This window comes from Thermobia domestica, chromosome 10, assembly GCF_964235325.1.
Source record: "Thermobia domestica chromosome 10, izTheDome1.hap1.1, whole genome shotgun sequence".
Lineage (NCBI taxonomy): Eukaryota > Metazoa > Arthropoda > Insecta > Zygentoma > Lepismatidae > Thermobia > Thermobia domestica.
Window position 1 is genome coordinate 90,946,895 of NC_137463.1, and position 25,064 is coordinate 90,971,958.

At 34.7% G+C, this 25,064-nt stretch overlaps 1 protein-coding gene across 2 annotated transcripts in view; it reads left to right on the top strand.

Annotated features, from left to right (window-relative positions):
• Positions 1–25,064, top strand: part of LOC145662559 (galactose mutarotase) — a 46,378-nt gene that overhangs the window by 9,795 nt on the left and 11,519 nt on the right. For both annotated transcript variants that reach the window (XM_081728239.1, XM_081728241.1), the window contains exons 2-5: positions 14–177; positions 2,973–3,182; positions 8,078–8,165; positions 23,737–23,884. In XM_081728239.1, the coding sequence (XP_081584365.1) occupies positions 14–177; positions 2,973–3,182; positions 8,078–8,165; positions 23,737–23,884 (610 nt within the window). The remainder of the gene's footprint in view (positions 1–13; positions 178–2,972; positions 3,183–8,077; positions 8,166–23,736; positions 23,885–25,064) is intronic.

Sequence of the window (25,064 nt, forward strand, 5' to 3'; positions counted from 1 at the left end):
TATGTGTTTTCAGGTTATCAGGGTCTTGCTGGAACCAATCCGTATTTTGGATCAACGATTGGTCGAGTTGCGAATAGAATTGCTGGAGGAAAATTTGTTCTAGGGGACCAGGAATACGATTTAACGAAAAATGAAGGGAAGAATCAGATTCATGGAGGATTTAAAGGTTTTGACAAGGTTGTCCATATATATATATATATATATATATATATATATATTTACTTTCAAGTGATGGTTAATTCTTCAGTAACCAGAAAAAATATCTGTAGTAATATCTTATAACTATTAATATATTTATTTTGGGCGGCGGTGGCTCAGTGATAGAGCGTTCACCTCTGGTGCTTGGGGTCCCGGGTTCGATCCCAGCCCGCTCTAAGTGAACTTTGTGGTGGACAAACACCATGTGCGTGGGTTTCCTCGGGGTTTTCCCGTTTCCTCCCACTTTCTTCATTCCACCATTTCATTCATTTCTCATCATCACCGTCTCCTTTAGCCTACCCGGCATAAACGTGGGACGTAAAACTCAAAGATTTCATTTCATTTTATTTTATTAATATATTTAATTTTATGTCTTTGTTGACTAATAGAAACGTATTATGAATGAAAGTGAATGATGATTATAAAAGATTCCATGAAATGAGAAAATAGAAGAAAGTGGAAGTGCCGTTAGAAACTCCATGGATCCGATCCGATGTTGCTCACTACAAACTCACATAGTGTGAGATCGAAACTGAAACTCCTCGTACGAGAGAATTCTATGCTACTGAGTCACCGTGGCACTAATAATTATGTTGAAATTGCACAAGAGATAGAACTATCATTTTTTATCCCGTACCTTGTTTGTCCTCAACTCTAAGCAATGAAATTCCAAATTATCGCTGAAAAGAGTCCAGCATGATCAAAATTAAAATGGTGGATTAGGAATAAATTTAGTATTTTAAACCTGATCTTTTCGTATGTGCTTAAAGCGCTCTATTTCTTGTCAAAATAAATTTCCTTTTATTTTCTTTGTTGTAGTACGTTATTTTTTATTATAGTCACCTCCATGTTCCCTGAAATCAGGTAATGTGAGTAAAGATCTGCGATATTTCGAGCCAAGTAATTTCGTTACTTTTGATGACAATGAAAGTGAAAGTTAAAAAAAAATGCATTTTGGTTTCAAATAGGTTAGAAAAAGTTTCACATTTATTTTTGTGCAATACATTTCCTTATTTTTGATCTCTTTATTCTTTAACGTTTCTTGTTTCTTCTTTTTCGTAAATTTAGGTGAAGATTACAGTTTCTCTCTTTCATTATAGTATATACAGGTCAACACAAAACAACCATTATAAATTCCACGTTTATTTAAAATTCGTCGGAAGGAAATTATACCGAAAGTACATCATGCTTAATGTACCTATTAAACTCAACTCTCCTACCAAAGATGGTAGAGAATGTAGGAGGAGGCTTTTTTTCTCTTTAAGTGACGTTACGTTGAATTTATTAAGCTATGTAAAGAGAATTGAAATGTTCCTAAGAATTTGTAAAATGTTTTAATTCGTAATTTAAAGTCTGAAATGACTGTGCTCGTGTATTTTACCGGACTTTTCATCTATCCGAAGTGTTAACAGTCCAGTCCACGCTCTCTAAAATAATCATGATTTTGTATTTTTTTTAAATTTAATACACGAGTATCGTATTGATGTGCATATTGAACTCTTTCTTGATAGAGGTGACGTTCGTGGCCTCATTTATTTCCATAGTAATTAACTATTATTAACACTTTTGCTACCATAAACGACGTGAGCTGTTTAATTGATTTCTGCGAGTTCGTTCGCTTACAAAGTAATAAATAAACAATTATAAAATAAGTGTCAGAAACGTGACTCAGTTGTTTTAATAATAGAATTCAGAAGAAACAACATTGTTATTTTTAAATGCTGTTTTCGAAACAACTGTTTATAAAATGCTGGTTGCTGATGGCAATATTATTTTAATTTTATGGTATGGCTCTTCTGTAAATCATTTTGGAAGACAAGATCCTGGGAAAGAAGACGAGAGGGTGACCAATAACATCCCATTTAAAAGATATGATCAATGAGAGGATTTTCTTCCTACACGGATACGAAAAAGGCTGCTTAAGATTGGAAGCTGTGGATGCAAATACAAGGCTTAGCGTTTTGGAGAACAAGAAGATGAAGAAAGAGAGAGAGAGAGATCGAATATACCAAAGAAGTACACTTTATTATGCTTTTTCCATTGAGGTACTTTGCCTGTAGTATGGCTGTGAAAAGATGTAGTTTTTTCATATTGGAAAATTCTGCAGTATCTTCCCATGAAAAATAACAGTAATCTTAACAAAATATTTCAATATTTAATGGAAAATTTTCAAATGCAATGTTGCAAACAGTAACAGACTAGGACTCTGCCATAGTATTACAGTTATTTTACTCGCTTTAGAAACAGAGCTCCTTCGTGGCTAAGCGGTTAGCGTACGCGCCTTTGATGTGGGAGACCCGGGTTGGATTCTCGGCGGGAGCTCATGTGGTTCGGAATCCACATTAATCAGTAGGTTCCGTCTTTTATAGCCTCGCTGCTGAAAGGGACGTTAAACTCAAAATCAACCCAACTCAACTCGCTTTAGGAGCGCGTTTTCGCAGTTTTAAATCTGATAACACTGCGGTTAAAATTTCCAGTATTGCTTCGCGTACCAGCTCTGTAGTGTATCCCTTTATTACTTCACTGTCACGTAAATAATCTTGTTAAAAACTGGCGATTCATTTCTCTTTGAAACGCTTCGTATTATTTTCTATAGATCGAATAAAATCAGACAATTAAAATTTCGTAAGTACGGGTGCGAGTAGCCTTAAAGAAAAGTGTGATTAGTTTTTCTTATGTACATAAAACATGATAATAATAAAGCTGAAACAAGCAGTTCTCTCTTTTTCGTTTTGTACAAAACTAAATTTTTCTTCTGATCTTCTTTTATGTAGCAAATTTGGGAATCCCATGTGGTGGGCACGAAGGTGACCCTAAGCTATTTAAGTAAGGATGGAGAAGAAGGATTTCCAGGCGAAGTGCTTGCCCACGCTACGTACCAGCTTACGCCAAATAATGAATTGATTTTGGAATACAAAGCTACGTCATCCAAACCTACGCCTGTGAACTTAACAAATCATTCATATTTTAATTTGGCTGGACATGTAAGTTAAGTTATTACTGATAGCATTTTCGTAAGATAAGTTGTATTGTTTAGTGATGTTGATCATTAACCATAATGGAGCATGCATATATATATATGTGACTAAAAGTAAAATGCTATTTTTGTTCATTTTGTATGAATGAGTAATATCTTCTATGTTGTTTCAGTGATAAACTTTCTGCTGAAGGAGCAGTTCGAGTTAAAAACAAGTTTGGTGCAATAGCAGGAGTAACAAAAAATAAAGAGACCCGTATTTTTTTATATCGTGATAGGCCGTCTCGTTCAGCTTCTACAGGCATTTGTTTTTGATGAATCGTAAATGCTAATGTCACGGGTGGGATACGCGAGAAACTCAATGTGAGTCATCACCCACTCCCTTGTACGCAGCTGATAAACCTTTACTAATGCATTGGATTTAATAGATTGTGTTTTGGATTTGTTAGCAGTCTTGCTCTGTGTTGAATTCTTGAGGGACGTTTTTGTTAGTTGTTTTTCCTACAGCATTACTATAAAAAAGAGTAGAGAGAGAGAGCAGTAATTACATTTTTTTTTTTTTTTTTTTTTACGTTTCCAAGTCGTGAGAAATCACCAGATCGATATAAATTATGACCCAAGAAAATCAATGGAAAAAAAAATGTACCAAATAAAATCACTCGTGTTCCAAACATCTTGAAAACCCTGCCTTCGAGAAGTCAAGTTTGCTGAAAGAAAAGTTAATGCCAGTGGCGCATCTACGCTGGGGCCGGGGGCCTACGCCCTCCAGTTTTTGAGTGACAAAATTGATTTAAGCTACTATTTAGATATTTTTGAAAGTTTTTAGTAAACATGGTATACCTATCATAGTCTGGGTTCTGAATCTCCCTCTTCCCCCCCTGAGTTTTTACCGTCTAGATCCGCTTCTGGCTAATGCCAGAAGAATTATTTACACGCAAACTGAGAAAGAATGCTGTTCCAAGTATATTATTGAAAGGTTTAAAATCCGAGCCATTGAACAAGCACCGATCTATGTCCAGTTACCAACGTACAAATATCGTACAAGACGCAATTACCAATTGTAGTCAAGACGAGGCATTAGAGGGTAATAGAGACGATGTTACTCATGATTCTGAAGATACTGCTTTAGAAATAAGCTATACAATGTGAATTAGGGAATGAAATATACCGGCTTGTAGAAGGAATCAGTGACGATGACTGTTCCTCAAGACATTGATTCATTGTTTAATTTCTCTGTATCATGTGACAATGATGATGAAACGGGTGATGAGAGTTGTTTCGCGGACAGCTATGCGAATAAAAGAAATTTAACCGGTGAAGTGTATTTCGTATTCTGGCAAACTTTACAGATGTTATTTCATTTTTGCCTCATATGTTGCGCTCCTGTACATACCTTAAAGCACAAAATTATAGGGCCAGCGTTAAAAATTGCAACAAAACGTGAAAATGAACATACTTATGTTTGGGAATCGGAAGAATGATTAAAGAAAAGGTACTTAGATGTTGCAGCAATCTCGTCCGCCATCTATTTACATATTTTTTTTATTATAAATAATATTATAAAAACGTTTGTACAGCCCACCATCAGATATCATTTTCTACATGCAGATGATATGTGTAGGTCTTTGCAATCAGTTCTGGAAAAGGAAACCGCACTTAGAACGTGCCACCGCACCTCTTATAAACGAAATCCTTGGCACTGTGTAGTATGTAAGCCTGCTCTCGCTCCTTGACCACCTATGACGTCATCACAAAATCTTTCTTCTTCTGTTAGTCGCTAACGACTGAACGTATCGCGATCAAACAAACACCATTCCTTTTAGAATTTTCAACTCTACAAATGGAAATAAATTGTAAAAAATGCATTTCTAAGTCGAACTGCTCCTTGAAGTACATAACAAAAGTTTAGGTTACTAGAATACGAAACAATATTTTCTGAATGCTTATGGCGTCGTATTCAATCTGTTTATTAGGAACATTTTGTTTTCGCAAACGTCTTGAAATAGTAGTAACTTCCTTATGATACACATTTCGCATTCTACATTTGTCAGTAAAGGTATTACCGTAAAATACTACTAAGAGGTTACCAGAGCCGGGATAAGGAGGTGCTTAGGGAGGCTATAGCCCCGGGCTTCCATGTGAACAGGGGCCTCCACTGTGACTAAAATCTCAACTGGCTATCTAAAAAAAAAAATCATGAAGGTACAATCTTCATCATAAAATAAAATGTGACGAAAAATATGGAACATATTCCCTTTAACTTTCCCACTGTACTTTCACAGAAAAGTATTAGGCGAAGTCAGCAGGGGCCACATATATTTTCTATATCTGGCCGGGCCTCCAGATGGATCAATCCAGCACTAGTAATAGGTGCGGCAGTGAATCTGGCCAGTATGAATAGACCATATGAAAGTTAAAAAATATTACTTGATTGGGAAAGCGTACACTACATCAAAATAGAACCCCACAATTTTGCATCAACAGATCGTGATATGATTGAAAAATTACGTAGAATAATTTTAAAAGGTCCACGAAAGAAGTGAAAGGTGAAAATGAGTTTAATCTCTAGTCAATTCTGGATTTAGATTCTATCATGTTCAATAAGACGTGGCAGAATGTGAGTCCGTTCACATGACATTCACATACAATGCGTTCCCTACCTGAATTTAATTGGGATGATACTGGAGGATACAGGGTTGGCAGGTTTAAACCAAAAACCGAAAAATGTTCGTAAAATCTTGATGAACACACATTTGTGGGTTATCACGTTTCACTCCCTTATATTATTTTTACCATATTCAGACCTAAATTCTCCATTCATTACTCAAAGAGAGTATACTACAAAAGCAACTTTTTTTTTCATTTTATGAATGTTTCTTTTGTGATTTTTTAATAGTTTATTATTATTGTTTTGCAATTGCAATCAAAGAAAAGTTCTAAATATTGTTTCGTTTTAATAATGTTTACTATTGATAAAATACATCGAAATGCCGTACTTTTCTTTGGGAGGGGGGGATCATACAAACCCCACGAGAGGCATTTATTGAAATCAGTAATATCTTTGGTATCTATTTATGTATAAATGGGCCAGAGCCAAAGTGGACTCAAATTATTCGTATCTTTATTCAGTTTTCTTACTGATATGCAAATTAAGTTGTTGTATTTCTTTAACTTGGACTAATAAAAGTCTTAGTGAACTAACTTGGACTAAATTAGTTCTTCTGTACTCTGCAGTATTTTGGAATTGTTCATATGTATTTCTGTATAATAGTTTCATTTCTGCAACTGTTTATCTTTTTGTCCTTCTGAAATGACCCTTGACAATTGTATTAACAAGTATGTAAAGATCAGTACAATGCATTTTTATCATGAGTCCTTCGTGAGTGAGTCGGCAGACATATCGCATTTGTGGCCAATTAGTCCTGGTTTCGAGTTCAAATGGAGGACAATTTCTCTCGGATGTAAGCCGAGAAGCGGTTTGGATTCCGCTTTAAGCTTATGTGAACCCTACCTGCATAACCTGGTTGTTGCATAATAACACCAAGGCGAAACAAACTTATTTCTGATATAAATACAGAGAGGAAATTATTTAAATAAAAAAAAAAAAAATGGTTTAAACACAAAAAAAAAACTGTTTAATAAACAACATGGTTTTTGCCAACCCTGGTAGCATATAAAATCCTCCTTACGTTGTAATTAGAAATTCCAAGTAATAATATACCAACTTTCAGACCGAGTAGAGTAATTTCTAATCTGGCAATATTGCCTGGCGTACCCACATGCTTTAAACTGCCAACCCCTTTCATTTACTTGAACACACGTCCTCAAAGTTGTTTATCATTGTTTCAATATCATAGGCATACTTGTAGAATCATTACGTAGAATATTAAAATGTTCTCGAAATGTACACTGCACGGACACGTATCTACCGTTGTTTTTGTAATGCGCTGTGACAGCAAATGCTTGCTTTACACTGTTCCAGGACTTTATCACAACCAGATAGTAAAGAAGAGGCTGCAAGATAGCTTTAGTAATTTGTAATGCAACAAATAGCAATATCCAATGTTGCCGCACTTTATGTGATAAACCAGCGAAAATAGAAAAATTAAAAGTGGTACCATCAGAATGAATGCAGTTGAAACGAAAGTCTCAAATATTATGTGTAGTTGAAAGAGAAGTAGAATTGAAAATAATGATATTAGTTCTAAGATCATTCCTTTCAAGTGATAATTTTGCTTATAACTGTTGTGTACTCGATAGACATGGCTACTATCGTCAAGAGATATAAAGATAAGAAGCAGTTTATTTATTGATTACATATTTATTTATTTTTCAAGTATCTTATGTAAGCGATTCCTTCGCTCATTCTCACAAAATTACAATTTTTAAAGAAGTTTAAATTGTAGAATTGTAGCCGTGTCTATCGCATATATGAAAAATAAACTTTCCGTTATGAAAAATATTGGAAATATTTTCATTCCTTTTTTGGCACGTCAGTGTACATCATAAAATCGTGAGGTTAATGCAATATTTAGATTTAATTTAAAGCAGATACACGTGTTTCATTTAAAATCCTCGTACTCTATGCTGTATTGAGCATTGAAAGGATAAGGAATAATAGATATAGACAGTCTATTGCGCTGATTAATGGACCATGCAACATGAAATGATAGACCTGCCAGTTATAAAGTGTATTAATTTTTATAAAATTACTCACTCGTCGTCCCCCTCCCTCCTTTCTCTGGGTAAACTTTAATTGTAGTTCAGTAGTACGCTTATCCGGTTCTCTGTTTATTTTTGTTTCAGATAATATAATATTCATTCATTAGTAGTAGTGAGTAATAGAATATTGAGACAATAAATCCATTTTATTAAGGAACATCACACTTTATTTATTTATAGGCAACAGGACCGAAAGGATTATATGAACACGTAATTTCTATTAATGCTGATAAATACACTCCAGTTGGTCCAGATTTGATACCTACAGGTAAGGTTTTGTTTGGTTTCATTATTTAGGTGTATATTATTGGTAACTTTTCTCTTTTCCGTTGACTGGAAATAATGTTTGTACCCTAATTAGAGTTAAATTCACCTAGGTTTCAAGGAAGAAAATAATTTATTCGGCAAGGAATAAAGTATAAAAATCTGATACGAAATAAGGTGTAAAATTCATTCAGAGTAAAATTAGGGCCAGATTGAGATATAGTGATTTACAATTAGTTAAAATCATAGAAATGCATGAATCTGTAACAGTAGAAGAGCTGATTACCTAAACTCCAAATTCAAGACATTCGATGCACCTGAAAGTTATAAGATTTTTTGATGCCAGAACTTAACAAATTAAATTTTTATCACTTCCAGTGTATTCCCATTCCCCATTTATACGGTATTACGTACTGATCTGTTGATGTTCAAAGCGATGTTGCAGCTCTTTATCCGTTACGTTCTTAATAACTGTGTCATTTTAGTCTTTACTGGTTGAACTAGCCGAAAAAAGGTTCATTTTTGTTAGCTGTAATATTGAGTTGGCTTTCTTGCACTATTGTACTTGAGTCTTTTACTTCGTGTTAATCCACTCTACACTAAATAATATATACATATATAATTACGGATTCATTTATTTTACGAAATCTATATATCATAGAGAGAGAGAGCACCTGAATCCCTTGAAGAAATCATACACTACTCAAGCATATTCACTACCTATATTGAGAATTCCGTCCGTTAAAATCTTGAAACAATTTCAATACTTCTGAATTAGCATCTTCTGAAGTAGATTGGTTATTAAGTAATTACGTTTTCGATTATTCTGCCACCTTTGTGTTATTTCGGTTAGCGGTTCCTTCCTCCATTTTATTTATATCTCAAAATAAAATATGAGTTAATGTATTTCCTCTATTTTCGTCTATAGCGGAGTCATTGCTCATTACATATGTATATGAAATCCAAATTTAGTAAATGGACATGATATTTAATTCCTTTAGGGAAAAAAAAAAAAAAAAAAAAAAAAAAAACTGGCGGAATCCTCTTGTGGCATAACCTTAACTATTACATGTGCCTGATATTCCGTTTCGAACGACTGAAAAGTGTCACACTGACAGACGAGAGGGAAGTAATTTTTTCTTCCACATTTCAGACAGCGTTTCCCCCAAGCGCCAGAACTTCCTTTCCTATGTTGTTTGCTACAAAATGTGCACCGGACTATCATCTGTAGAGAGGATGACATTGAGCTTTATCCTTGCCTTGACCTCTTATTGAAGTTTTTTTTTCTTTCTTTCTTGATTGTATCAATTTATGTCATTGTCTATAAATGATTTATATAATTTTAATTGTGTCTCAGTACTTGCCTTAACTTGAGCTATCTCTACAGCTTTCTGAAATGCGTTTCCCTACGTTTTCAACGTATAGCTTCACCCTAATATCGAAAACATATTGGTTACGAAGATTATCGTCCAAGCAACACTTATAATCACAATATGCAAACCATTTCTTGAGTACCACCACAAAAGTTGATATCCATTAACGTTTCTGTTTATGGAGTGGAAGTGGTCACGTTTAGATATGGTGTCAATCTTTGTAACGTAGCGTTTTTTCATTGCCTTTTTACCTTCGTCATATGTGTTCTGTGCAGGTAATCCTAATCAATAGATGTTACATAATTGATCGTAAGTACGTGTACACCCATAACCGTGAAGAGTATTGAAAGGTTTCTTTCCTGTGGGATTGGCGTCATAAAACACATATGTTCGAACGGGTTGAAAGATGGTTGTAGTCTGTCACACTCAATGCGAAATGGTGGAAAACTCGGAATAGCCGTCAGATCAAGACACGGACGACTGGAGTTGGGCGATTTATGGCGGGAAAGATGGTAGTGGGTCTTGGGAAAGCAACGTGAACCACGTCAGTTGCCTGCGCGGATCGCTCCTAGACTAGACCCCTGTTCGACTTCACGTCACATCTTCATGATGCGATGAAAAGTTTGTTTGACTCGGAAAATTAGGTTCGGAGACCATGGCTTTGACTGTGGAGGCTTACAAGGATGGAACAGTGTTCCAAGGTATGATTTTCCGCTGGCATAAGATATTCCCGGAAGACAGAGAGGAGGTTGACGTCGCGGAACGCCTTCGACGTCCGTCAACAACACAGTGCGACGAAAATGTGCAGAGTGAGAGACAAGACGGTTAGCACAAATGTACAATATTCCGAAAATCACACTGCATTGTATTCTTACAGAAAATTTGCCATGAGAAAGGTGTGTTCCAAGATGCTGCCAGAACATCAGAAGGTTGCGCGTGTGACAATTTCGCGTGAACTGTTGGATCGCTGTGAAAATAACCCGAATTTGTTTAGATAAAGTGGTTGCAGGTGACAAGACATGGATCTTTGAATATGACCTTGAATAAATAAAAAAAAAAGTGCAGAGTGACACACGAAGGGTTGCCCACACTTTAAAAAAGCAAGAATGAGCAAGTCTTGGGTGAAGGCGATTCTCATCGGTTTTTTCGACTCAAAATTTGTTATCCATAAAGAGTTCGTGCCTCAAGGACAAACAATAAACAGTAAGTTTTACGTGGAAGCCTTCGAAAGGCTGCGGAAAAGAGTGCGACGCATCAGTAGAGACACGATTTTTTGGTGACACACGAAAACGCGAAATGTATCAGTTTTGTGCGAAAACGTTGTGTACCTAAAATATATACTTTTTCACCATTTGTTAGGCCATATAACGCTCGCGATTAAACACGAAATTCTGTCGAATTAGCGAAATTTGCAACAAGTCCCGATATTCCACGAAATTTACGCAAAAGTGACAATTTTTCGACGCAATGTGATGAAAATTCTCATTTTTGAGAAAACAGACCACGATGAATTATTTGAAATTTTACATGCGAGCTCCAAACAGTATCTACCTAGGTACTGGTGAAGTGGATAGTGTGGAAAGAATGTTGCGAGTTATGTTAAATGAGCATTCAGAAATCGCTGGAAAGTGTCTCCAACTAATGTACAAGTCAGTTTCGAATGTTCATGTGGAGAGGGGGCTCTCTCTTCTTACAATGACATACTTATCGACAAAAGAACAAATTTAACACCAGAAAACATTGAAACAATGCTTAAATATTATTTGCATAAGTAAACTGTGAACACTAAAGTTATTTTTTTCTATTAATGTTCTCTCTCTGTGTGTTTTTTCTTTAAATAATGCTTTTATTCAACGAGGATGCTTAGTGTTATTTTTTAAAGACTCAAATATTGTTTAATATAGTCATGCATAAGCTCATATCATGGTGATTGATGAGTGGAAATCAAGGTGAAATAAAAGGTAACTAATTGTAATTGCTAACACAGTAGTGTTCTTACATTGAATTTTTATTCACCGATTTTATCCCGCATTACGCGTATTTTTTTATAACGAAATTACGAATTCTTATTTACCACAAAATCGTGTCTCTACGCATCAGGAAGAAAGAGGCTGCATCACGACAACGCGCCGTCCCACATCGCTTTCTTTGTGACCGAGTACCTGACCAAGCACAAGTTGGCAAAGATTCTCCAGTCGCCTGCAACCCTGATTTGCCACCTCCGAACATCCTTTTGTTTCCAGGAATAAAAAGAGGCTTGAAAGACAACTATTTTGGAATGCTGGATAACGTCAAATAGGCGTGACGAGGTGCTCAAACGAGATCCCCGTCGACGCCTTCCAGGAAGTGTACCGCGACTGGCAGAGGCACTGGCATAGTGTTTTGAAGCACAAAGAAGCTGTTTTGAAGAATTCTAGTAATTTGTATTTACTCTGTAATTTTTCCCGGATTTATTCTACTTATTTTGGGGCAGACTCTGTATATATTAGCAAATACTCTTATGTATTACTGTGAGCAATATTTTTCGTTCTTCCTTCTAAACCTTTCATATAAAATTCGAGATATCTCAAAAAATTCGAACTTCTCGTACGGACATCTTAAGGAAACACCTTTGGCCGTTTTCCTTCCATTACAGATAAAACGTCAGAAAACGACGAAACATGTATTTAATTATTTTAAATGAAGAGTCCAAACACCAAATTTCATTCCTCTAACATAAAGGCCCAAAGGGGTATTCCCAGAGCTGGTAAAAATTTAAGCATCTTAGGAACCACTTTGACCCCCTCTTATCTTTATTCAGTTTTAAAAACCAATACATTTATTTAAACTAACACACATTATATATACAAAAACAATAGTAAAATGCAATGGTACTTCGTAAAAGAAATTTGTATAGTAATAGGTATATGTATAACTCTATTCAGTTCCCTTCTCTCTCTTACTACCTTCGTTCTGACTGTTACTTCTGTTACAACACATATCATACAACCTTTTAATACTCATAGTTGTGTAACCCTCAATAAAATACAAAGTTTTAATAATCCAATAATACCCAAACAGACAAGTCAAAAACTAAAAACATTATCAAGTACACCACAGACCAAGTTATGAAAGATAAAGCATAAATAATAACAATAAAAAAAGAACTATCTATAATTGTATTAAATTTTTCCAAACATTCATATACAGCAACAACATTATAACAAGTAACATGATAAAATTATCCAACCAACATTTCCAGTATAAAAAGGCAATAAATAAATATAATGAACAAGAAACCAATTATTAAAATACCTAAACTCATTAAAAGCCTTTGATTCTGTTATATATAAACATAATCGTCTCAACACTACATTAAAAATTTCTAAATCATCCTTGTTTGTAAACTAATAAAACTAGTTGGTATAATCTAAATGCGCATTAAGAATTTCAATACTTGATTTCAGAGCTAGTACAGCAATACGCTTGACAATAAAATTAGGCACATTAAATTCTTTCAAAAATTTTTTTAGCACTTTTACTAATTGCTCCCCTGGAACCAATAATCACCGGAATTACCTTGAATTTCTTGTTATCATTAATTTTTTCCTTTAAAACTTCATATTTAGTAATTTTCTCTAATAAAGCTGTCTCTTCCATATTAGCTTCTTCAAATCGAATAGTAACATCAAGGATATATCTATGAGTGAGATTTTCAACTACGAGATCCGGTTTCAGTTTACCCTTACTGGTATCGAATTCTAACTCTTTGCCAGTTCTAAACCCCTTAATCTGACAATGCTTCTCCAGGATATTAACTACTTGATTGTGTCTAAATATACGGCGATTAGCATGTTGAATACATTTTCCCAAAACATGGGCCATAGACTCAATCGGTTCCTTGCAAATTCTACATTCAACATTTAAATTTGGCTGAGCTCTAGCCAGAGCTACCCTAACGCCATAAGTGTTTGTACGCATCTTCAGTGCGTCTATAAACCGGTTATCTGGAAGAACCTCATTGTCAAAAAGGAAACAATTAGAGATAGGGTCATTATGAAAATACTGAATACCTTTCCCTTGACTTTGCTTCCCCTTCCATATTTCAAAACATTTATCTTTTAACTTTGACTTCATTTGATTTAACACTACTAAATTATATGGTCTTTCGATATCTAGTTTCTTTATAATCTTATCTTCAATTTTATTTAAATTTGATACCTTTACCAATTCAATCAAAAAGTTATCATTTTCCAGGGATCTTAATGTATAAATAAACTTGACCTGGGCGAGCAATATAATATTGTGAATATTGGGGAACCCTAGTCCACCGTCTCTTTTCTTTGAATAAAATACACTGTCTACAGTTGAGTTTACCAAATGCAACCATTTTTTTAAAAACTTTCTAATTAAGTCATCAACAGAATTCAAAAATGAAGGCTCGCTAAAACTAGCAATCCAGACGTAAAAAAACTTTGGGAGCAAATATGTTTGAATCAAATAAATTTTCTGGCGTGTCTTTAAAGAAAGTTTATCTACCACACACAGTATTCTACTTAATTCGTCTAAATGATATTTGTTCTGTATACCATTACATAAAGTGTATTTGCAGCCAAGATACTCGAAAGCTTCATCTACTTCTAAATTCCTTATATAACTATTGCCCAGCTTAAAGTTACAACCATCAATAATCCACGATTTTCTATGTGGCTTAATACCAAATGACAAACATTTATCCACAGCAATTTTCATATCAAGTTTGTCTAAAAACTCACATACGAGTTGTAACATCTCCGCAAGTTCATGCTGCGAATTAGCAACTAGCAATGCGTCATCGGCATATGCGAGTAGAGGAATACGGGCATTTTGAAAACTAAACCCCATCTGCTTTATATCCAATTGCCTTATAACACTGTCTAATACCAAATTGAATAACAATGGACTAAGTGGGTCCCCCTGACGAACACCGCGCTTAATCTGAATATTAACATTAAAATTACTCAATTCAGTTTGATTATTTTCATATAAATTAGCAACAGTGTTTACATAATTTGCTGGTATAGCTCTATTTCTCAAGGCATCTATTATTGCTTGGTGTGGAATTGTATCAAAAGCCTTGGAAATATCTAATAAACAACCATAAACAGGTTTAACAGTTTTTCCCAACTTCAACACAGTATCCAACATGAAGCAGTTAACAAGAGTTGAATTACCTGGTATAAATCCTTTTTGAGCATTATGTATATGGATAACTGATCTTAACCTGGTATCAATAATTCCAGTTAGAATTCTACATAACACTGAAGAAATTGTCAACGGACGCCAGTTAGTTACCTTAGTTAAGTCTTTACCAGTTTTAGGAATGAGTACAGTTTTGTTCTGTTTCCAACTCATTGGGACATATCCTGAGGTTAAAATTAAATTATACAATTTTACCAGCACATACATAACCTCCTCTCTATCGATATCTTTTTTACTAATTTTATCTAATCCAGGTGATGATCCAGATGGAACACTTTTAATTCGTTTCTTAACTTCTTGGAAAGTAATAGGTTGTTTTAGTTTGTCCTTTTCCTCGTCGGTTAACTCTTGTTCAACCATTGTTAACCTGCTCCTACCTGATTTGCCCCATAAATCATGATATAGTTTACGAACTTCCTCTGACTCTAAAGTAACATTTTCCTGTTCAAATATATCTCTATCGTCAAACACAAATTTAGCCAATTTACAGGGATCTTTACTGTACATGTTCTGTAAATTGGCATACTTATGCTGAGCATTATACCTATATGTTTTACCTGTATTTCTTTTTTCCTTTTTATTTTCCTTATTTCCCACCATTGCCTTTCCCATATATGCATTTAACCGTTTCAAAACCTCTTCGATTTTCTCCACAAAATCAATCCCTGTCTTATCCCAAATACTAGCAATAATTCTATCTATCTCCTGAATTTCCTTATTACAGGCATTAATATACAATGAGTCACAATACTCCCTAATACTCAGTAAATCTGTGTCATCCAATCTTACAACCTCATTAATAACAGCAACTTGTCTTTCCTTATCATCTACACATAACACTTCATTCACAATCTGTTCTAGTTGTTGTGTTAAAATTAGGCTATCATTACAAACACCTTCACATAAATTATCATTTCCTACAATTTCTTTATCTAAAGATAAAGTTACTTCTGTCAGTGTTGCAACACTATTGTAATCTTTACCCTCAGCTATTTTTTGATCGTTAATTTTATTTTCTAATTCTTTAACCCTTTTTTCGTAAAATATGATTTGATCTTTCAATTCCAATAACGATTTAGTACACTTTTCTATTTCATTTTCTTTCTCTTTAACTATGTCTGTAATTCTTTTCTGATAGTTATTATCAATACCAACCCTTTCTTGTTCAAGCCCGATAATCCTGCTTTTTAGTTTTTGGTTGCTAATTTTAATTATGGAAATTTCTTTATCTTTATTTTCTATCTCCTTTTGAGCAGACTCATTTACCGCACACATTTCATTAATCCATGCTTTCTCTTTGTCAATCATCATATCCTTGTTAATAATTTCCCTTTGCATATTTTCTACCTCAATTTGTAGCAATTCAATTTGATTTTCTAATATTTCTATTTTATTCTCTTTCTCATTTTCAAAATCACTTAGTTGTTTATTAACATCATTTACAGTTTTCTCCCTCAATACATTTTCAGTATTAATCATAATCTGCTGTAATAAGCTAACCAGGAGACTATGTAAAGAAATGTTATCATCTGCAATAGGACTACCCTTCAAACTTTCAAGTTCTTTAGTTAATTTTGCCTTAGTTAAAGCATAGTCATGATCAAACCACCTATCCGTGTTAACACCAGTCTCACATGTTTCTTTCCTACTCAAACTGACTGCATCTACATGATAATTATCTATAAAAACATTGTCATTTTGAGAATCAGTAAATTCTATTTCCTCATATGTTTCGGAACCCAATTCTGAATAAGTTTTATCCTGTGAAATAACTTCCCTCGGCAGTTTTCCTTGCATTACTAATCTATACTTTTTGTTTCTAATATCCTCTAAGGTTCTTAATGGAAAATAAGTATGAATTATTTCATTGATGTTTTGTTTCCCTATATTTTCTCGAGCAATTTTCACAAATTGATCAATCTCAGTGACACTCCAGTTTCGTCGTTTCGAATTAAGCCTTTTTAACCTTTCTTTTTCAATCTTTTCTTTTTGCCACTCATTTGGGTGTTTCTTGACCTTGTGAGTTGCAAGGCCACCTAACTTGTCGAATGTTTGCTCACACCACGGGCATGCATGATCTCCTATAGGTTTAGGACCTGTACATTTCGGTTGATGACAATCTGCTGAGTGTGTCTTATAGAATATAGCTTTACATGATTTACATTGTAGCGCAAATTCATTAATATGCCTTTCTTCTAAATGTTTATAGAAATTCTTTTTTTCATGAAAAACTGCTCTGGGATGTAGCTCACATTCAAAAATATCAACAGGAAAGGCAATCAACATTTTATCTTTCTGCGACTTTGCCATTCTATCATTATTACTACTACTAGCCATCATAATCATAAAAATAATAATATACCAATATTCCTTACACTTCATAATAACCCACTATTCCAGTATATACACCAAACTAAAAAACAAAAATCTAAAATTAAAACAATAAACAATCAAACCAGTTATCAATTAACCATTTGCATACCACTATATCAAAATAAAAACATTAAACATACCTTACACAAACAAGCAATTTAATCGGAATTCAAAATTTCTATTGTTGACTATTTATCTTATTTTATTTTATTACTCCTTCCTGTCCGTAAGTAGGTGTATAATTAGGTATCTACTGGATATTCCCCAACAATCTACTGTCTATATAACCAAAACCTACAGCACACCTCTTTGCATTGCAATATTTATATTGTTCAATATTCCGTAAATATTCCCAGTATCTCCGCAGAATATTCTATGCACTAATTGAATGTCCTCAAGTCAGTATGGAAGTTCTAAACAGAAACGATGTGGCAACCTTGTGTAGCAACTTGCAACGTTTACCCATAAAGTCTCACTCCCATGATTCTTTGCCAGCTGCACGTGCTTGGATGGAAAGGCATAAACCGATACTGTTTATTTCTTTATTTAACAGAATCTTGATTTTACTAAATAATCCTTCTATTTAACTCATTTTAAACTAAACCATTGAATATTCATAATTAATCGGCTAAAATGTCACAGTTTATTAATCCACTAAGTACCTATTTAAGCCGAGCAATTCGTATTGTTTATATATAACTATTTCCAGACCAATGACTGTTGTTTATGTACATAGAACGACGCCATATGGAAAAAGTAAATTTAATGTTTATTGCCAAAGTAGTAACACTAGTACTTACGTGATAGTATATTATTAACGTATCATGCACTATTATCACTTTAATAACGTTTTGAATATACACAGCACTAATACACACTAATATTCACTTTATCCTTTAAATAAACTTTGTTCCTCCGTGTTCACTCACAAACCACCATGGCGCAACGTTTACTTTTATGTACAAAATGTACTAAATTAAATATATATGTATTGTTTAAATAATATATCATCACTAAACAAATTATGAACCATAGACACAGCTGGGTCGACATAAATCCAGTATCTTCTATATATCCATTCCACCTTCCACAATCACTAGCCGTTAACATAGCAAAGTCCAGAGCTCCGAACAGACACGTCCGTCCAATCCAAGAACTGAGAAGTAAGCTGAGTCGTAGAATAACCTTTTGTGTTAAAGGATTCCGAAATACAGATATGTTACTAGAAATAATTGCAATCCCCACTCCCCTTTCTTCTTATCTCTTTTCTTCCCTTTTAGGACAAATCGACGGTACTTTGCAGCTACCTCGTATCTCAAAAACAAAGCACTACTTTACAAAAGAAAGAAAAGTTTGAAAAAGTTGGAAATTAGTTGAAAGTCAGCGACTTTTCTTATGGAGAAGCCAATTACAATAACAAACTGACCTCTCCATAAAAAAAAAAAAAAAAATAAAATAAAAAAAGTCGCTGACTTTTAACTAATCTCCAAGTTTTTCAAACGTTTTATTTCTTCTTTTGTCAAGTTGTGTTCTTTTGAGATCTGTCACCACGGCATGGCGCGTCCTCAGGTTGCGGATCGAGGAGAAGGCCTCTAGATATAGAGGTTAGCTGCGAATATACTGAATAAGCAGTCGCGGACAGACGACTAGGAGTGGTCCTCCAGCTTGGGGGTTTGGGTAAGGCTAACACCCTCATCCTGTAAAAAAAGGTACTTGTTCAGAAACATTCACAAAAGCCTCGGACAAGGACTGATAACTTGGCACGACATCAGCAAAAGAAAATGGACATGAGATTTGGAACATGGAATATTAGAAGTCTTTATAGGGCAGGCGCGTTAAAATCTGTAACGAGTGAGTTAGAGAAATACAGGATGGACTTAGTAGGAGTTCAGGAAGTTAGGTGGGAAGGAAATGGATCTGAGAATTCCGGAAATTTTACGTTCTTTTACGGGGAAGGAAATAAAAATCACCAGTTAGGAACAGGGTTTTTCGTTCACAAACGAATATTACCAGCAATTAAACGGGTTGAATTTGTTACTGACAGACTTTCTTTTATTACTCTTAAGGGACGGTGGTGTGATATTATTGTTTTAAATGTACATGCTCCAACTGAAGATAAGGGTGACGATATAAAAGATAGTTTTTACGAAGAAGTGGAACGGATATTTGACCAACTCCCGCGATACCATATGAAGATTCTATTAGGGGATTTCAATGCGAAGGTAGGACGAGAGGATATTTTCAAACCGATTATAGGGAACGAAAGTTTGCATAAGGAAAGTAATGACAACGGTGTTAGACTCGTGAACTTTGCAACATCCAAAAACCTAATCGTGAAGAGTACAAAATTCCCACATCGCGACGTTCATAAATACACTTGGACATCACCAGACGGAAAAACACATAATCAAATTGATCACGTTTTAGTAGATAGAAGAAGACAATCTAGCATAATTGACGTCCGGTCGTTTAGAGGGGCTGATTGTGACACTGATCACTACCTGGTAGCAGCGATAATACGGGAGAGATTATCGTTGAATAAAGGTAATATTCAATGTCCGAAAACGGAGAGATTTAATTTAAAGAAATTAGAAGAGAGCCAGGTAAGAGAGGAATACCAGATTGAAGTTTCGAATAGATTCGCGGTTTTAGAAGACTCGGAGTGCACTAGTGTTGAGGATACTTGGATTGAAATTAGAGATAGTATTAAAAGTTCAGCAATAGAAAAATTGGGACACGCGGAAATACGTAGGAACAAACCATGGTTCGACCAAGAATGCATTAAACTAGCAGAGAAGAGAAAACAGGCAAAATTACGGTGGCTACAAAATCCGAATGAAACAACTACACAAAATTTCGCAGATATCAGGCGGGAAACTTCCAAAACTTTTAGAACAAAGAAACGGGATTTTTTGAAAGCTAAAATTAAGGAACTTGAAGATAATAGTAAAAATAAAAATATTCGGGACATGTATAAGGGGATCAGCGAATTTAAGAAAGGCTATCAACCTCGTGCTTGTATATTAAAGAAATCTGACGGAACAGTTCTCACCGATACGGATAGCCTCTTAAATAGATGGAAAGATTTCTTTGACGATTTGCTGAACACGCAGCCAAAAACTAATGTGCGTTGAGAAAAGGAGATACACACCGCAGAACCGTATATTCCAGAACCCAATCGAATAGAAGTGGAAGCCGCTATAAAGAAATTGAAGAAACACAAATCTCCGGGTGTAGATGAAATTCCGGCTGAGTTAATTTTAGCTGGAGGCGAAAAATTGTGGAACAAGATACACAAACTCATTCTACTTATCTGGAACAAGGAAGAATTGCCACAAGAGTGGAAAGAATCAATCATTGTTCCAATTCACAAGAAAGGCGACAAAACTGACTGTAATAATTATCGAGGCATTTCTCTTCTGTCAACATCCTATAAAATCCTTTCAAATATTCTGTTAGCAAGATTGACCCTATACGCAGATGAAATTATTGGAGATTATCAGTGCGGATTTAGACGAAATCGATCAACTATCGACCAAATATTTACCATTCGCCAAATACTCGAAAAGAAGTGGGAATACAATACCCCGGTACATCAACTATTTATTGATTTTAGAAAGGCGTACGACTCGGTTAGGAGAGAAACATTATACAACGTTCTTACAGAACTTGGAATACCGAGAAAGCTAATTAGATTAATTAAGATATGTTTAAGTGAATCCCAAAGTAAAGTCCGGGTAGGAAAATTTTTGTCCACGAGCTTCCACGTCGAAAATGGCCTGAAACAAGGAGATGCGTTGTCGCCATTATTATTTAACTTTGTGCTGGAATACGCCATAAGGAAAATCAAAGATAGCAACCAGGGCCTAGAGTTGAACGGCATTCACCAGGTTATGGCATATGCTGATGATGTAAATTTAATAGGGGATGATAGGAGAACAGTAGAAATAAATGCAGAGATCTTATTAAACGCTTGCAGGGACATGGGTTTAGAAGTAAATGCAGGGAAAACTAAATACATGGAAGTGCGTCGGGACCGTAATACGGCAAATTGTGGAGGCGTTAAAATATTAAATAATGCTTTTGATAAAGTGGATACTTTCAAATATTTAGGATCAATATTAACAGACGAAAATCATATTCACGAAGAAATTAAATGTCGACTAAAAGCAGGGAATTCGTGTTACTATTCGGTTCAAAATCTCTTGTCGTCGCGAATTCTGTCGAGGAATTTGAAGCTTAAAATATATAAAACGATAATCATGCCTGTTGTTCTGTATGGTTGTGAAACATGGTCGCTTACTCTGAGGGAAGAACATAGACTGAAAGTATTTGAGAACAGGATCCTGAGAAGAATATTCGGACCCAAGAGGAACGAGAATGGGGAATGGCGGAAGCTTCATAACGAGGAACTACATAGTTTATACGGTTTACCCAACATTGTTAGGGTCGTCAAGTCTAGGAGGCTTAGGTGGGCAGGTCATGTAGCTAGAATGGAAGAAAGTAGAAACGCTTTCAAAGTCTTGACTGGTAGACCCATAGGAAAACGACCAATAGGAAGACCTAGGCGCAGATGGGAGGACAATATTAAGATGGATCTCGCAGAGATAGGAATACAAAGTAGAAACTGGATGCAATTAGCTAAGGATAGAAGTCAGTGGAGAGCTTTTGTGAACGCGGCACTGAACCTCCGGGTTCCATAGGCCATAGAGTTAGTTAGTTAGTTAGTTAGTTAGTTAGTTAGCTGCGAAGTACCGTCAAAATGTTAAAAAAAAAAAAAAAAAACCGCTGAAACACGTGTTTAATTACTTGAAATATAAAGTCAAAATACCGAATTTCAAGTCTAAGGAAGATACGGTCATCTTATTTATAATAAATATAATCCCACTCCTTTATTTCCTGTCTACCCTATTTTCTTCCTTTCTAGGTCTCAATAATCAAAAAATGCTGAAACATGTGTCTTATTAATTTAAATTACAAATCTAAATACCAAATCTCGTGCCTCTAATCATATAAGATTCCGAGTTGTGGACTTTTATTATATTAATAATCCCCACTTATTTTTCCTTCTCACCCTATTTTCTGTCGTTGTAAATCAAATATAAGAAAACACCGAAACATGTTTCTTGCTATTTTAAATGAGAAGTCCAGACACCGTGTCTCTTATTATAATGTATTGCCTACCCATTTTCTTCCGTTCTAGGTTAAATATCAAAAAACGTTGAAACACTTACTTAACTATTTTAAGTAAAAAGTCTGTATACCAAATTTCATGTCTCTAATCTTTCAGGAATTTGGAGATATTGACATTTTAATTTATTAATTGCTACCACTATTTCCCCCTTCTCCGTCGAATTTCCAAAAATCCTTCCTTAGTGATATCCTATGTACTATCTCAAAATTCGAAGCTTGCAGCTTAATCGGTTTGACTTGGAAGTTGATTAGTCAATCACTCTCTCACTCGGAACTTTTTATATATATAACATTGTTTCTTAAGGACTGGATTGGTTTGAATTTAAGTTTAACACCCCATTCAGTAGCATGGCTATAGTGAGGCGTGGACCTACAGCTTAAAGTGGGATCCGAACCATGTGAGCTCCCACCAGTTCGCTCGACTGGGTTAAAGTGGGTACTAGAAATTCTTAGGGGACTGCGCCAAACCGTTATGTTGTAATATCGTACTTGGAGAGTTCTTAACTTTGTGGCAATCCACTGTGCACCATATAATATATATATAATCTGTTTGTACAAATTCACACGTATTATAAACCGAATAAGAGTATATGCATACATTTTATGACACTTTATGCGGTTCTGTTCATAACAATTTTTTAGGTTCTTTTCATTTGTGGAGCACAGTGAAATAGATATACAAAATGGTTAAGCACTGGAATTCGTTTTTCAGTCTCTTAACAAAAAACCTATTCGACGTGCTCATTCTTGTCATTTTAATTAAGTTTTGAGAGTGTTCTAGTGAAGTGTTTGCCTCTTCGTTTCGGGGTAATATTCAAAGAATCTGGTTACGTTTCATGTTATGATGCCGTTTTCTGTCAAATCGGGATGGATTCTATCATGTTGAAGATACCAGAGAAATTTCTTTCCAGTTGATGTTTTGTTAGTGAGCGAGGATTTTAGAATTGTTTTCGTGCAGAATTTGCCTTGACCGTCGCGTTATTCATCTGAAGAATATGTACAATCATGTTGATGTTTAGTCATCGATTTAGAAGAGATTTCGGAAGATATTGAACCAAGGCTTACTGGATTGCATTCATTAGTTAGGGGTAGGATCCAATAATGATCTCGTGTTTCTGCAGTAATATACTACGAGTTTCGTAAATCCTTATGGCAATATAGTTTTAAGTTTTATAAGAAAGGAATAGAAATCCAGTGCTTTTTTTTTCCCCCTTTCTTTCTACGGCAGCTTACATCGGATAATAGTATAGTCTCTGAGTAGAGGTGGGAATTTAAAGAAAATGACTATTTTATTTTCACCTCAAAGGCTAAGTTGGGTTTCCAGCATGTTCTAAAATTTCGTCCACTGTTGTAGTGTAAGCCATATTTATTTTGATTGTGTATGTGTGATGCATGTATATATTAATTTTCTTACAGGTGAATTAAAGTCTGTAGGTGATACAGTGTATGACCTTCGGATCCCTAGGAACATCTGTGATATTTTACCATTAACCCCGGACAATGGGTTTGATACAAACTTTTGCATCAATGCAGGTTGTGAAGGAGGGAATAGTTTTGTAGCCAGGTGTGTATTTTAGTTTATCTTGATCATTTCAGGGATCGGAATATGATGTTTGAAATATACTTTGTGGATTTTGTTAGTAACGACAATCAAAATTTAAGTTTCTTATATTACACTGTACTTGATTCATCCTAAGTGTGCAAAAGCATCACGAAAAGATTCTACACGTTTTACTATTTATTTATTTATTTATTTTTTCATCTTGTAAAGGTACAAAGTGTATATTAAAGATTAGATTTATCTAGCTTTTAAAATAAATGAATAATCTAAATTTCATTTGGTTTAGAAGAACAAAAATGGAGCACAGCGTCAACTTCTATTATTTTTTATTTATTTAACTATTTACTGTAAATACAAAATAAATAGATGTTCGAACGCGATAACAATTTTACTCCAGTAATTTAGTGTAAATTGTTGTCAGTTGTTTTGCCTCATCTGTAACTTCATTAAATGTAAACACTTTCGGCTTATATCTTAAGCATGAAATATATCTGATTGCGAAAGAATTAAATGCAGAGTCTTTTTTAGTTCGAAAACCCAGGAACTCGATAAAAGTTCGAATTATTCGAAAATATACACTGTTAAATATACCTTCTAAAATTAGGCGAACGAGACTACAGTATCTACGTAAAAGTCTGTAGATTTCACCTTTAAGGGAGCATATTATTTGCGTGATACAATACTGGAAACCAACAAACAACATTTACTCACACATAAATATAGCTACACGTACAACGGAAAATACACTTAAGTCCAGTACCACATACACTGAATTAATACGCAGAATCACATATAGAAGTAACAGTCTTAATTATTTGTTCTCACTTAAGCAATTCCGTGATCTTCGTTTGTTTTTACACGATCAAAAAAAAAAAAAAAAAAATCTCTGATTTAATTTTTTGCATGAAATACGTTATTACTTGCATTTGATTGACATTTAATAGACTTATTGTAAATTTCCAACCGTTTGGGAAGCTTCAGATACGGTTGCATACGCTGTTTCTTTACTTAATTTCCAATCTGGCCTTCATCATCTTAATCATCATGTAGATTGCACTTTTGTGTCACTCTTCCTTACGGCTGTTTCTTGATAACTGAAACCAGTTGAAACTGTTCTCTTCTGTTTGCAATCAGTCCAACACTAAATATTCTTGTACTGTATATATTAATTCGAATTATCCAA